This window comes from Nanorana parkeri, unplaced genomic scaffold (assembly GCF_000935625.1).
Source record: "Nanorana parkeri isolate BGI_ZX_2015 unplaced genomic scaffold, ASM93562v1 scaffold1632, whole genome shotgun sequence".
NCBI classification, from domain to species: Eukaryota; Metazoa; Chordata; class Amphibia; order Anura; family Dicroglossidae; genus Nanorana; species Nanorana parkeri.
In genome coordinates, this window is record NW_017307900.1 from 89,122 (window position 1) to 103,636 (window position 14,515).

The following is a 14,515-nucleotide window of genomic DNA, read 5'->3' on the forward strand; positions in this document are numbered from 1 at the left end:
ATTTTAGATCACAAAAGAGATCTGGGAACATAAACCCTTTAATCCCATGTCTGTGAAAAACCTAAATCTCTCCAACCCCTCCCTTCTGCCCCCTCTAACACATTTAGCACCTCATGGGATGTTTAATATTCACCTAACTTTACCATCCGGGTCACTCGCCAGCAGTGTTTTGAGGTGCGTGGGACTGGTAATTCAGCATTGCAGATATACTGTGGAAGCCATTCATCACCAGTCCCCTTGCACTGACATAATAATTTCAGTCTATCTTCTGGATCCTGAGAGGACCCAACCAATGGACAGTGTCCAAGTCAGGTGGTGATGTGGACACCTAAAGAAGGATGGAAAAAAACCCCCAAAAAACAGAGAGGACTCTGTATTGGAATGTCACGTGATCACGGATTTTGGTGTGTAAAGGGGCATTTAGATAAGTTGTTTTAGGTTTTATACCAGTAATTACTTAGAGAGGGGGAAAGGGGGGGGGGGGGCAGCCCAGAGTTCAGCTTTAATAAATAAAAAAAACTCTGGACTGTGTGTTATTAAGATGAAAATAAAAGATTTAAGAAAGGAAAAGTCTGGCCTAAATAGACAGAAACCTTGTGATTTTCAGATACAGTCTTGCAGAATGCCTAAAAAGAAACCAAACTTGTTTTGCCTCTTTAAAAAGTTAGGTTAGCCAATAAAGTATATCACTTTAGGATTTTCACTCTAAACATTCTTCCTAAATCTCCCAAAGTACATTGCATGTGCAATAAGGTTACCTTGTAACCGTGCCGAAGTTGAAATATTCACTCACTGTTTAGATGAAGACCCGCTTCATCTGAAACGTTTTTTCCAAATTCTGGTACGTGGCTAGAGACTCCAGCCATCAAAATTCCTCCCATAAGATAAAACAAAGGTGCCACTCTTTAAGTGTAATTCCCTTTTTTTGTTGCTGAACTTATATTATAAAAACATAATTGGGGAGTATGATGTCATCTTAGCTTTAAAGCAGACAAGCCTATTGGTTGGAGTTTGAATTCGGGTGGGAAGATTTTGTCATTAAAAGCCATGAATGATAAACAAAGGCAGCATATGATTCAACCTAAAATCTAACAAATAGAACTGAAACAAGAGTTTTGTGTGAAGTTCACCTTCAGTTTCAGTTTTAGATCTTTAGGAGGACCTTTGCATGGGTCTGCAGCCTCTTGCCTTTCAATCTGAGCAACCTTTGTGTTCCTTGGGGACTTCAGTGAGGAAAAATGAAGAACGTCTGTACTTTTCTTCTCGATATGTGCCTCCATAATTTTCCAAATGGCTAAATTAGAAACTTTAGATTTAGCATCTGGGGTGTTTGCAGGCCTGGGAATATGGAGTTCCAGGACATCAGATTACAAGCAATCACAAGGATCTGCAGACTTGGGTGTCCTGGAATCAATACTGGAATAAAAGGCAAAAGTGTTATGCCCCTTTAAATTTGCCCCTGTGTTTATTTAAAAGATACATTTTTCTGATTTTGGGTATACATTAAAAATTTAGCCTGCTATATATTTCCCTCATATAACAAGATGTTTGGATTGAAAATGGCAGTTAGGGGGAGAGATATTGGAAAAATAGAGAGGAAGAATTATTATCATAAAGGCTTCACTTAGTAATCTGATTTACTACTGTGCACACTCCAGGAACTGCTACTATTCCGAGATTGGGATGGCCTTCGCACTTCTGTTGAGAAGAAAGGAAAACATTATGTTACTGTTCTAAGGAAAGAAACGAATTAATTCTTACATTTAAATCAACGCAAAAAAAACAAAGCTGTTGATGTGTACTTAAGATAGAAGATGGCAAAACAAATTCTAGGCTGATCTGCAGAGGGTATAGAAGAGGAAACTGTCTTCAGGATGTTAGGTTTCCCCAGAATTACTAGTGCTCCACATTTACTAATTGTGTGCCCAATAAGAGAACTACCAAATAAGAGTAAAGAGAACTACCTGGTACTTCTGAGTATGGAGGAGCATGAGACTCACTCTCTTTCTTCTAATGTGACAACGCTTATGTCTGATGATTGGTCCAGGTCTGTCACATAGGGGTGGGAAGAGAGCCCTTAGTCATATGTAAGCTCCTGCTAGAGCAAATCATAGCTTATGCAGGCCTTCCTTCCCTTGCTCCCAGAAGTTGGAGAGCAAAGGATAGATCAATACTGTATATGCTGCTGGGGAGTGGGACGTTAAAGTGAACCTGTTGCTGTGCTCTGCATGGACAAAGCACAGGTTTTCATTAAAGCCACGTTTCGAGTGGCTTAAAATCTACTCTGTCACCATTTTAAATAAACTAATAAAATACCCTGCAAAAGGAGACTTTATACCCACCCATCTCAACACCCAGTACTAGAATCTTAGCTCTCTGCAGAGCAAAGCCACCAACAGAATCCTCACATCTGGCACACTTCCAGGTGTTTTGAATACCTGAGTAACCATGACACACTGTGATTACATCTACCAATCTCTACAGCACTAAAAGATGTAGCGATGTACATAGGGGCTGATAGATGGAACCACAGCACCTGGAAGGGATTCAGGCATTTCACATATCCTGAAGTGTGTCAGCTGTAAAATTTCTGTTGACAGATTTTCTGTGCAAGAGAAGGAGCATGCCACAAACTTAAATATAAAAAGTCTTCTTTTGCAGGGATCTTTAATTTAATTTTTTAATTAAGAAGGCCTAGAGTCACTTTAGAGCAAACTTTACGGTCCTTCATAATAAACCTCACAATTATGCAAAGCACACCGGTGGGGGAGTGCTGATAGAGTTAAAGTGGATCTAAAGTCTACTGTACTCACCTCCCCTCCAGCAATGTTATCTACTAGCTCCCTTCCCGCCACTAACATCATTGCATGGTTTTCTTCTGGATTTGGTATCTGCAGCCACCATAGCTGGTTGGCCTGGCATAATGTAACCTCCATGCATTGCCAGCACATTGTATATTCTAAAGAAGTCTGCAAGCAGTAAAGTAAGAAGCTTTTAATGCAGAAGAGGCATAGTATGTCTATTCTGCAATAAAAAGCCTTCCTGCTTGCAATTTTTTTAAAGGTAAAATTACACTTGAATTGTTTTGCGAGATAGGATAGAAAGAAAGATAGAAAGATGCTGCTGTGTACAGTGATGCTGAATTGTGTTCTCCTACATTTAGTCATGTAATTTACTATCTATGCTCTGAGTGCATGTGACTTGGCAGGAATTTACAGATGTCCCATCTGATAATATACCTAGTAAAGAAATGTTCACTTAGTAAAGAAACTTACCAGTTTCACAATGGACATTTACGACAGTAGGAGAATTCAGCCTAAAAAAAAGGAGGGAAGACTTCACTGATTGAAAAGACTTCACAGATTGAAAAAAACAAAACAGATCTTGGATGCTATAGCACTATGGGCCCTGCGTATTATAAATATCTGGAAAGTATCTGTGTTAACCCAGCCTGTAGGAGCCAGTCAGATTTCAGTAGATTTGAGCAGATTCCTCCTTCTATTTTCTAACCTGGTGCAAGTGAGAAAATAGAAGGAAGAGTCACACTCAATGCCATGGTCACACAGACTATCCTTTGTGCTATAACTACTGTATATTATAAACTGCAAATTAAAGTTTAGTTTGTGGCAATAAATGGCAATAAATGTATGGCAATAAATCCATAAAATATCATTTACTTTACAACCTAATTTAAATTGTACTTGTACCCTAACCAAGCTAACCTTAGTAAACTGGCACCTACAAATTTCCAGAACCTTTTGAAAGCCTCAAAATGGGTTGAATCTGTGTTGTGGGCAAAGCCTGGGACTTTGGTGGAGATATATGACCATTGCAATATCAACAAGAACATCCTCTCATAAGTGAAATATGTTAAAGGAGAACTATGGGGTCAGGGCTTTTCCCCATAGTTCTCCTAAGGGTAACGGGAGGACACAAACTAGCGTTCTCCCGTCACCCAAAACTCAGTATACAGCGAGCTACAGCGAGCGGTATACTGAGACGCCGCAGCCGGAACGGATCCCGACAATTATGTCTGGATCCGCCCAGCTGCGTGAGTGACAGCTGGCACTGCCTATCTAGAGGCAGAGCCAGCTGTACCCGCCAACTCCACCCGTCCGTTCCGTCAGTCAGCGCTGGAGGATCGGAGCGGGGAGGGGGGAATCCAGTCCCTCCACTGTCACGGCTCTCTGCCGTCACAGGATCGAGAAGTGAGCGAGCGCCGGTATGTGTTCGCTCACTTCCCGATCTACTGAGCCGACCTGTGACAGTTTAATTGTCACAGGTCGGCTCAGATTATGAGGCTGAGTGAATATCACTCACCTCATAATTCTCCTTTAAGTAAAAAACGTTAATTAAAACTAAAAACCGCGATTTTTGCTATATATACTCTTCTTGCCACATATGCTGTAGTTCATATCATCCTAATTAAAATAATGTAATGCATTTTTCAAGACCGCTCCAGCTCAGGACTGGGGAAAGTACTTTTTTTGGGAGATACATATCTAGTTATCTTACCTGATCTCTTCTCCCTCCAGCAATTTCTTATAGGTAACAATCTCAATATCCAGAGCCAGTTTGACATTCATTAGGTCCTGGTACTCCCTAATTAGGCGGGCAACATCTTGTTTGGCTTTCTGTAGGGCTTCCTGTACTTCGGCAAGCTTTGCATTGGCATCTTTAAGAGCGGCACTACTTTTCATCTTGGCCACAGACACCTTCTGCTCCAAATTCATACACTAGTGCCAAACAAAAGAAAAATGAAAAACCATATTTCAGCTATTGCAAAATGGCTGCAAACATGTCATGACATGCAGTATGCATTTTACAAAAACAGTTACGGAAGCTATGTGAAATTTTTTGTTTGTCTGCAGGACATGGGAAGAGTAGTATTTCTTAACCCTAGTCTGTAAGTACCCACAAAAATTGTGTATCCAGTGAAACTGAAGAAAAGAAATGTACACCAAATTGTACCTGTTGCCAATGGGGAACAATTCTAGTTATGTCTGAATGAAGAAGAAAAACCTAAAACTCTGACTTGGAGGTGGAACTAGAGGAATGGATATGTCCTTCTTACTTCTTATTTTGGTAGGAATGTTAAACTCAAACACAGGTCTGTTAAAAATACAGATCTGCTGAATTGCTTTAACTAATTTGCCAGCTGCCCGAAAAACTTATTTCAGAGAATATTGGTTAAGTCACCCAAATAACGATGCACAGATGTTTGTAAGCAGTTGAAGTGTGAACATGTGCTAAAATTGTGGGATCCAAAAAACCTCTAAAATGGATAAAAATGTTAAGCTAGAAGCACGCTAAATTTGAATCTGCACTCAATAGTGGCATATTATTTGGAAATGCTCCAACATGTCCCATTCCTACAGCCAAAAACACTTTGTTCTTTATCACCTCACTACCCTTCTGATGACAATCTTCTAACATCTAAGTGGGGCTGCAGTCAAACCTCTTTTATTTATAAATCCTCTGTTTTAATCAGTTTCTTATTGGAACTAACTAGTAGAGATGAGATGAACGTAGCTAAGAAAGATATACTCACCTAAATCTCGGACCAAGCCCTGCAGCCTCGTCCCCCCTTCACTCCAGTGGTCTAAGATCCTGTGAGTCATCACATCCAATACAGTGTATTGGACATGAGGTTGCAGGGACTCTGTCTAGCAGCCAGCCAGGTCCATCATTCGAGTGATTATATCTTTGTTATTTTAGCACTTAACCCTTACAGTGCAGGAATAGCCTCATTGCATTGGTTAAAGGGGTTCTAAAGCCTCCCGTTTTTTTGGCTATATCTACTGCTAATAAGCAGTAGATATAGGCACAAATTATTTTAAAAAACGCTTAAACAGCGGTTTAGACTGACCTTATTATCGCTGCGCGCTCCTGCGGCAAGAGTCCGAACTGTTCGTGCGGCCGCAAAGGATCTTGGGGCGGGCGCATGCGCAGTTAGGATTCTCGGCCGGGAGACGAGCAGAGACGCAAGGTAAGCCTATGGACGCGTGCACCCGCATGCAGACACCGTTGGATCGGTAGTGCCTGTAAGCAGAGAGGAGTCAGCGCTGGATCAGAGAGCCGCCGCACCGCTGGAGGGACAGATGAAAACATGGGGAAAGAAGAGGAAGATCGGATTAAGAGACATCATTTAAGGTAAGTGCTGACATTAACATAGGGGGAACAAAATTATCCTTTAATGTCACTTTAAGATCTCATATCTCATTATTTAAAATAATGTTTGTGTCAGCAACATACCTGTTCCACGCATACGCCAAGTCCCGCTGGGCGGACGCCACACGCATGGCAATAGCACGTTTTAAAACGCACCAAAGTGCGCACCGGAAGTGACACGCGTACGGCGCGACTCTCAAGAGAAACGCGCCAAATGGCGCACAGGAAGTGACGTGGGTGATTGGCTCACTTCCCTATTTAAACCCGGCTTGCATGTTCATTAGTTGCTGGATTGTCTTTTCAGCTCACTATTGTGCTTTGGATTCCTGTTTTTGCCTTGACATGTCTACTACCGTTTTGTCTGGATTTTGACTTATATTTGCTCGACAACCTTCCCTGATTGCTGGCTGCCTTTTTGACCTAGGACTGTTTATTGGAACCTGCCTCTGCCTAATTCTTCGGTACTGCATCTGCTCTCCTGGTTTTGACCTCAGCTTGCCTTGACCTTGATTTCTGGATTACCCTTCTGCTTGCACGGTTTCACAACCATTGGCACTCGTGCCACTCGGTGTCTGGCTGGCCTCTGTCACCAACCTCAAAGGCCACAAGACACGAGGTGCAAGAGAAGCTTCCTCACCAACCCAGTCTCCCTACCAGGTACGTGATAGTTTGGCAGGAAGCTGCTCTTTATATAATGCTTATAACGGGAAACGGGCAATATTAAAAATGCAAATTTCCTTCAAATAACATGCTTGGGAGATGCCCTTAACCTGCCTGTGAAGTAGCACACCTATGTGATGTACCTGAGCAAAAGCGACGCTTACAAAGAAAACAAAATACCATTTGCCCTAAGGGCTTGATCACACCACAGCCAGTGTGTTGCAGCACAGTTAGTGGCTGGAACGCACTGGATCACATAATTAAGCCTCCCTGCGTTCTAGGGCAGGAGAGGGCGTAGTGCTGCCATTCAAGTCAATGGCACTGCAGCCACACCTCTCACCCGCAGTGCGATCACCCACATCAGAACGGCGTACAGTGCAATAGCAAAAAATAATGCATACAAGATGCAAGACATACCCACAATGGCACAGCAATGCCCGCGGTGTGATCGCAAAAAATAGCGCCTGTATTGCGGGCATTGCTTTGCCATGTGTTCCGGTGCGGGCGATCGCACTGCGGGCAGGAGGCATGGCTGTGGTGCCATTGACTTGAATGGCACAACCATGGCCCCTCCTGCCCCATTACACAGGGAGGCTTAATTATGTAATCCAGTGCATTCCAGCCACTAACCATCCTGGAACGCACTGTAGTTGTAGTGTGAACAAGCTCTAAATCACTTCTCTTGGCAAGTTTCTGCTGTTTATAAACCAAGTCACTTTTATGGCTAATGGGCAAGCTATTGTCAAAAAAGGGCATGAACAGCTTTGCACTGCCCTAGGGCACATGAACCAATGCAAAAATACATTTAAAAAACCCAAAAAACAGTTTGTACAATTCCTTTAAAACACTTGTTCTCAACCTGTGTAACCTCAGGACCCACATTTGTCCTTGGTCATCAAGTCGCGACCTAAGTCACACTGCAATGGAATGCATGGCATTGCTATACCGGGCGTTCGGGTGTAGGCGATCGGACTGTGAGTGGGAGGTGCGTTTGGGGTGTCATTCAAATGAATGGCAACGCAACACAGTTCCTTCCTTCTACACCAGAACACGCAGTAGGTGTGATTACATGGTACAGTGCATTAATCGCATGGGACTGTGTGATTAACGCACTGTACTAGTGTGAATGGACCCTCAAAAACACTGACAGGCATACACAACCACAGACACCTTCTCATACACACATACACACACTTTTTTTTTTAAGATCCACCCAGTATCCCTACCTTATGAGAACTGGAGTGGATCCTCAGCTTGGGGTCAAGTGTGGGCTGCTGTGCTGTCATGGAGCTCCGTCTATATGTGCATTGTTTATACAGTTCCCTTGTGCGCCCTGTAGAGGTGCCGGGAGACAGAATGTGATGTCAGTCTGGTCCATGCACCTCTAAAGGACACGAGAGGGAGCAGTAAGCAATGCACGTATGGATTAAGCTCCCTACCAGCCATACTTCCAGCCCACCTCAAGCTGACACGCAGGGCTGGGCAGCATATTATGAATGGCTGTTCGGCACGAGAACTGATAGTGCTGCGCTAGGGGGAGGGGGAGGAGTCTCTCACCTAAAAAAGTGGAAGGCGTGTGGCGACTCCCAGTGAACATGGGTCAATAATAGAAGTCACCAGCACACATGTGACTGGTGACTTCTATTATGGACTGTATCTGACATGGCGCCATCCATGTTGTCAGTTCAAGCACTAACCTTTCAACAAGGTCTGTACTCTGTATGGAGTGCATGTGATTTCGTATTATCCCACCAGTTGAGAACCAAAGTTTTAGAGGAATATTAAGTAAACCATAAACAAATACAATCTTAACAGTAGCAAACACTTTTTATGGGGCTACAGTAACAGTCTTTTATTTTTGGGGTGGGGGCAGTTTGGCGACCATTTAAACCTTATGATAAAAGCTTTAAGTGGTTTGTCCCAACCCCCTAACTTTTACTTTTGCTGGACAGCTTGGTCTGTCTATTTTACAAGTGGCAAAATAACTGCTGTGTTAACGTTAGTGGCAGGCATCATCAAATAAATATTTTTTTTTTTTTTTCACGATAGTTACGCTCTTTTCAGGATAGGTTAAGTTCACTTCATTGGTGTTTCATTTTTAAATTAACTGTTGCTATCAGTTTAATTCAAGTACATTTAACTGTAAGAATGTATGCAGATACTTTGTGCCAGCTTGCAGCTGTCATTTTCACCTAGATGTGAATGTTTTAGACAGTCTGTGCTTGGAATTTGTTTTAAGACATCACTATAATTGAATCTTTTGGACAAGACATTTTTAAACAGACGTGTTAAAAAGGAGTTATATGTAACAGTTCCTCAGGCGATCTAATTTACAATGTTTTTTTATGGCGGTGAGTGACATTATAATTATGTTGCGGTCCTTCCGCTGCCTTTATGATGGTTGTTAAAAAATCAACAATTGAAGTGCACATTAGAAAAAGATTATTACTGTGAACTCATGGGCAGAACTAAAGCTCTCTACTAAATCACAGCTTAGTATTTGCACACTTAGCTTCATGCTTTAGTTACAAATGAAAAGAAAAAGGAAAAAAACAAAAAAACAAGAAAAACCTTTGGATAGTTATTAGGTATGCAGTTGCAGGCAGCACACACTACCTATGTAATCTTCCTTTAGAGAAGCTTATCTTCAAGACAGGAGTTTGAAGCTTGTACATTGTGGCTTCCAAGGTGCAAAGGGAATAGATGGAGGTGTAAGGTGCTTCCCAAAAAATGAATGCAATTGCTTTTTCATTGACATACTATTCTAAATTTAGAATTCTTTATAATGAATATTATGATTTAAAATTATTAATGTGTTAGCTCATACAAAGTGAAATTCTAGGCTGGATTCCTACAGCACGTGTTGCATTTAGTGCATATTGATGCAAGTTAAATGCAGTTGAGTAAACGTGCATTGACATGCATTTTTTTTACACATTGTGTTGGGTTGATGGGATACTTTTTTCCACAGCAAAAGTAAAAACTTTATTTCCCTTAACCCCTTCATGACTGAGGCCCTTTTTTCAATTTTTGCACCCATGTTATATTCCACATTTTAGACCTGAAAATGACGTAAAACCCCCCAACATTATATATTTTCTGAATGCCAAGACCCTATAGAATAAAATGGTGGTAGTTGAAAATTTTTATGTTGCGCAATATTAGCGCAACTCCTTATTAAACCCCAAAATTTAGTGACAAATTTAATTAAATGCCCCAAAACACAACAAATTACCCATTTTTTAAATGAAATATAAAAGATGAGGTTACAACGAGTAAAACGATACCCAACATGCCCAGTTTACAGATTGCGTGCGACCGTGAAACGGCGAAAAACTGCAGTACCCCAAAAAGTCAATAAAAGACACTTTAAAAGCCCCCACAGGTCATCAATTTAGAAATACCCCAAAATACTGGCCCTAGGATTATTGCTCTCACTCCGGCGTGCGCGGCGATACCCAACATGTGTAGCGCGTTCGTCGTTTTCATGCGTAGGCGCACCCGACGCGTGTTTACGTGGCGACGCGCGTGCTCGCGGGGGCGGGGGACTTTTAAATTTTTTTTTATTATTATTAGATTTATTTTATTTCATTTTAATTTTAAAAACTGGTTTTTTTTTTTTTTTTACTTTACTTTGACTGCTATCACATGGGGGGGCTTGCAAGCCCCCCCATGTAATAGCAGATGGTGGTGACAGGTCCTCTTTAAGGTGATGCTGGGGGTCCAAAAGACCCTCAGTGTCACCTTTACACTGGAAATAAGCTATTGAAGTGCAGATCGCACTTCAATAGCTTATAGCTGGGCTGCAGGAGCCCAGAACTGACAGCCCAGGGACCGGAAGTGATGCAATCTGCATCGCTCCCGGTCCCATAGAACGGGGAGGGGATCGATGAACGGAAGTTCGTCGACCTCCTCCCCAGCTCCCCGCGGACACAAAGATCGCCGGTCCCGGGCCCGTAGGAGGGGCAACGGAGCCCGGGAAGCACGGCGGGGGTGTCCGGGGGGGGGGGGGCGGCCCCTTCTTCGGGACGCAGAAGCGATCTGGCGACAGGTAAGTCGCCAGGATCGCTTCTGTTGTAAAGCCGACAGTCGGCTCTACAAGTTTAAACAGAGTCCCGGCGGCAAAAGTCGCCGGGAGTCTGTTTAAACAGCCCCGATGCTGGCGACGTACACTGTACGTCGTCAGTCACGAAGGGGTTAATGCAAGCTGCAGTGTGCAGTGACACATTGAGGTTTATTTACAAAAGAGCCGAAGGATCCAGCCATAGCTTCGGCTGATCCTTCAGCTCACTTCACAATAGCCCGTACAGCAGCCGAAGGCTGTCGAACGGCTCAGCCGAGCTGTGTGCATATGCTTCGGCTCCACTGAGCAGTAGTCTTAGCCGAAGGGGGAGAACGGTCTGCAAAGCAGACTGTATTTCACGCAAGTCACAATATAGCTGGGCAGAGATTTCACAGCTGGCTCCGCCCAGTTGTGGTACTCTAATGACAGACCAGTGTTCTCAAATGACCTGGGGACGCGGGTCTGTCATTAAATAACAACAACTGGACAAAACCAGCTATGATGTCATGGCTGGCTCCGCCCAGCTGTTGTCATGTAATGACAGACCAGCGTCCTCAGGTTATTTGAGGAGACTGGGCTGTCATCTTTACATTTTTTAAAATTATTTTGATAACATTTTTATTTTTTTTTATTTTTTTTACATTTATTTAAATTATTAAAACATTTTTTTTTGTTTACACTTTTTTTTATTCTGCTCACTAACTCCGGGGTAGCGAACAGAATAGCCGAGCCAAATGGCGCTCGGTGGCATTTGGCTATTTACTCACTGCCATTCGGCCCCTATGAAAATAGTTGTGAACAGCAGAAAGTGAACTGACGCAGTTTCGGCTGCACAGATCCAGATGTTGGATCGGCTAAGTCGAACCATGTGGAGCATGTTCGGCTGACCGGAGGCAGCGGCTGATTTTAGCCGATGTACGGCTGAAATCAGCCGTACAGAGCTTAAGTGAAAAGCTGAACGCTGTTCGGCTCAGTTCACTTCGGCTCATTTATTCACTCGGCTCCCTTTGGCAGCTTTGTGAATAACTCTTATTGCGATGTGTTGCAACACATTGTACTGTGTTTAAAAGAAACATGTTCCATTTTCACCCAGTGCACGTTGGTGTGAACTGGGCCTATTGAAAAAAATGGTTTTCAGCTTATCATTGCATTGTGCCTGCATTAAGCAATTCATCCTAATAGACATGATATGAATGAGCCTCATGGCTGAGTCAGCCCCTGGCTTCATTTATGTCTATGATACTTTGCCAGTAAGATGTCTTTGCCAATTCCAGACTCTTTCTCATTTAATTTTCAATAATATATTTTAATATTGACCTTAGTAGGTGAGCAAATTCAGGAAATCGATTTCAGATATCTCATATAGCTTGTTTTATTTAAAACATATTTTTCAGATGGAGTGCAGAAGAGTTAGAATCCTTTTTAAGGTGTAAACTGATTGCTGTGGGATATTCACCCACTCTTGGAAATTCATACTTCATGTTCATGTTACAGCTGTCACCGAAAACAGAACAGAAATGGAAGTGGTCTATCAATGGGCACAACTAGACATTGGCGCCAGCAAAAAAAAAATTGTTTTGTTTTCATTCGGATTTTTCGTTATTTCGTTTTTTGGGATTTGGGTCCGAAAGTCAATTCGTTTTGGGATTCGTCCAAAACTCGAATTTTCATTAATTTCGTTAGTGGTAGTATGTACAAATTCGTTACGAACCAACATTCATTGCAGCGAAGAATTACTTTTTTTTTTTTTACAGTCTGCAGAAGGGGAAAAAAAAGCGTGAGGTTCCACCCCATTTAAACCAGACCCTTTAGGTCTGGCAGGAATGTTAGGAGGGACCCCCCACATTAATAATTAAAAAAAAGGGCTTCGGGTTCCCCTCAAAAGTCATACAAGGCCCTTTAGGTCTGGTAGGAATTGTAAGGGGGAATCCCACCACCCAAAAATGGGAGGGAACAAATGTGGGGTCCCACCTAAAATTCCTACCAGACCCTTGCAGGGCAGGAAAGGTGGGGGGGCAATCGAGCGCCCCCCTCTCCCTGCGCCATACCAGGCCACGTGCCTTAGGCAATGGGAGGGTGTCCCTTTGCCGATGGGGACAAGGGCCTCTTCCCCAAAACCCTGGCCCAGTGGTTGTGGGGGTCTGCGGTCACAGGGGCATATTTGCATCAGGGTACCCCTTTAAATAAGGGGGCACCCATATGCCGCCCCCCCTTTTGAATGAGTAAGGGGTACTTGTACCCCTACTCACTCACTAAAGGGTTAAATGTAAATGTGAATAAACACAACCATCGATGTAATCCAGCGTCAATCACGATGAACGACACCCACCGTCCCGCCGAAATAAAAAAAAGTCCCGCCGCACGGCGACCTGTCCAAACCCAACAAAGACTCACCGCAAAATGACAGCTCCGGCCCGAATGTAAACAAATGGGCGAAGCGAGCTGTGTCATCACAGGCCTTGTTTCGCCCATATGACATTCTGAGCTGTCATATAACACAATAGCTTTTAGGAGCTCCCGAATGCCATTCGCGTCTGGGAGCCGAGGTGTCATAATACTATTCATTAGTTAGTAGTTAGTTCACTTTCTTTTAAAGTGCACATATCTTTTAAATTGTGGGGTTATTTAATATCTGCCTAATTCTGCTATCAAACCTGCTACAATCTTGGCTTTCTAGACTCCAACGTACAGTATGTTTCCCTGACACCAAGTTGGAGTCCTTATTATAGGCTATGAGCGGTGCACATGTACAATTTCTATAATAGATTTCAATCAATGCCAGCATGGCTTTATCATTATTCATTAAGACTTATCACATCTACATTATACTCTATACATGACTCTAAACCCTTGGTTCTCAACTGGTGGGTCATTTGAATGGTACCCCAAACGCACCTCCCACCCACAGTTCGTATGCCTGCAATGGAACGGTACTCGGTACCCTAATACCATGCGTTCTATTGCAGTGCGACTTGGGTCACAACTTAATGACCAAGGAAAAATGTGGGTCCTGAGGTCACACAGGTTGAGAAACACTGCTCTAAACACTTACCTGGGTCTGAACGCTTAAGACCTCTGACCTCAAACGCGGGATCTGACTGTTGAGCTGGCTAATCTGGCTGCGACTGTTCTCCAATTCAGTTTCATAGCGTCCAGCTTGGAGGACTCCTTGCTGTAACTGATTGAGAGGAGCAAAATGGTGATGTTTCAGTTATCCAATACAAAAGGACCAGTGTAAAAAATGATATCATACATAAGAACTACGACTAGCTTCAATGAGGTAGACAATAGGGGTTTGTGGTCAAGTTGCATAGAAGACTTAGGGCACAGTATTTCCATGGAAAAATGAAAACAAAAGGCATGGAGTTTGTTTACAAAGCAGTGAATGTGACATTCACTGCATGTTTTGGTGCATTTGCTTTAAATTAGTGTGAATGATTAACTTCTAGTGAATGTTTCGTTAATGCCACATTCACTGCTTTATAAATAGACCTATAGAATTTTAATAAAGATAATATATAAACAAATATTATGTTTGTGAAGGTATTCATTTATCTATATCATGGAAAGGATAAGGAAGTAACTTAGATGAGTGGTGAAACATCTTCAACATAACTAATC

The 14,515-nt window shown here is 42.7% G+C and overlaps 1 protein-coding gene across 1 annotated transcript in view; it reads right to left on the reverse strand.

Annotated features, from left to right (window-relative positions):
- Positions 1–1,456: 1,456 nt before the first annotated feature.
- The window catches only part of LOC108799101 (keratin, type II cytoskeletal 80-like), a 58,673-nt gene continuing 45,614 nt past the window's right edge, over positions 1,457–14,515 (reverse strand). Inside the window, exons 6-9 of the mRNA XM_018570925.1 lie at positions 13,947–14,072; positions 4,516–4,736; positions 3,276–3,316; positions 1,457–1,698 (exon numbers count right to left, since the gene is read on the reverse strand). Of these exons, the coding sequence (XP_018426427.1) occupies positions 1,625–1,698; positions 3,276–3,316; positions 4,516–4,736; positions 13,947–14,072 (462 nt within the window). The 3' untranslated portion in view covers positions 1,457–1,624. The remainder of the gene's footprint in view (positions 1,699–3,275; positions 3,317–4,515; positions 4,737–13,946; positions 14,073–14,515) is intronic.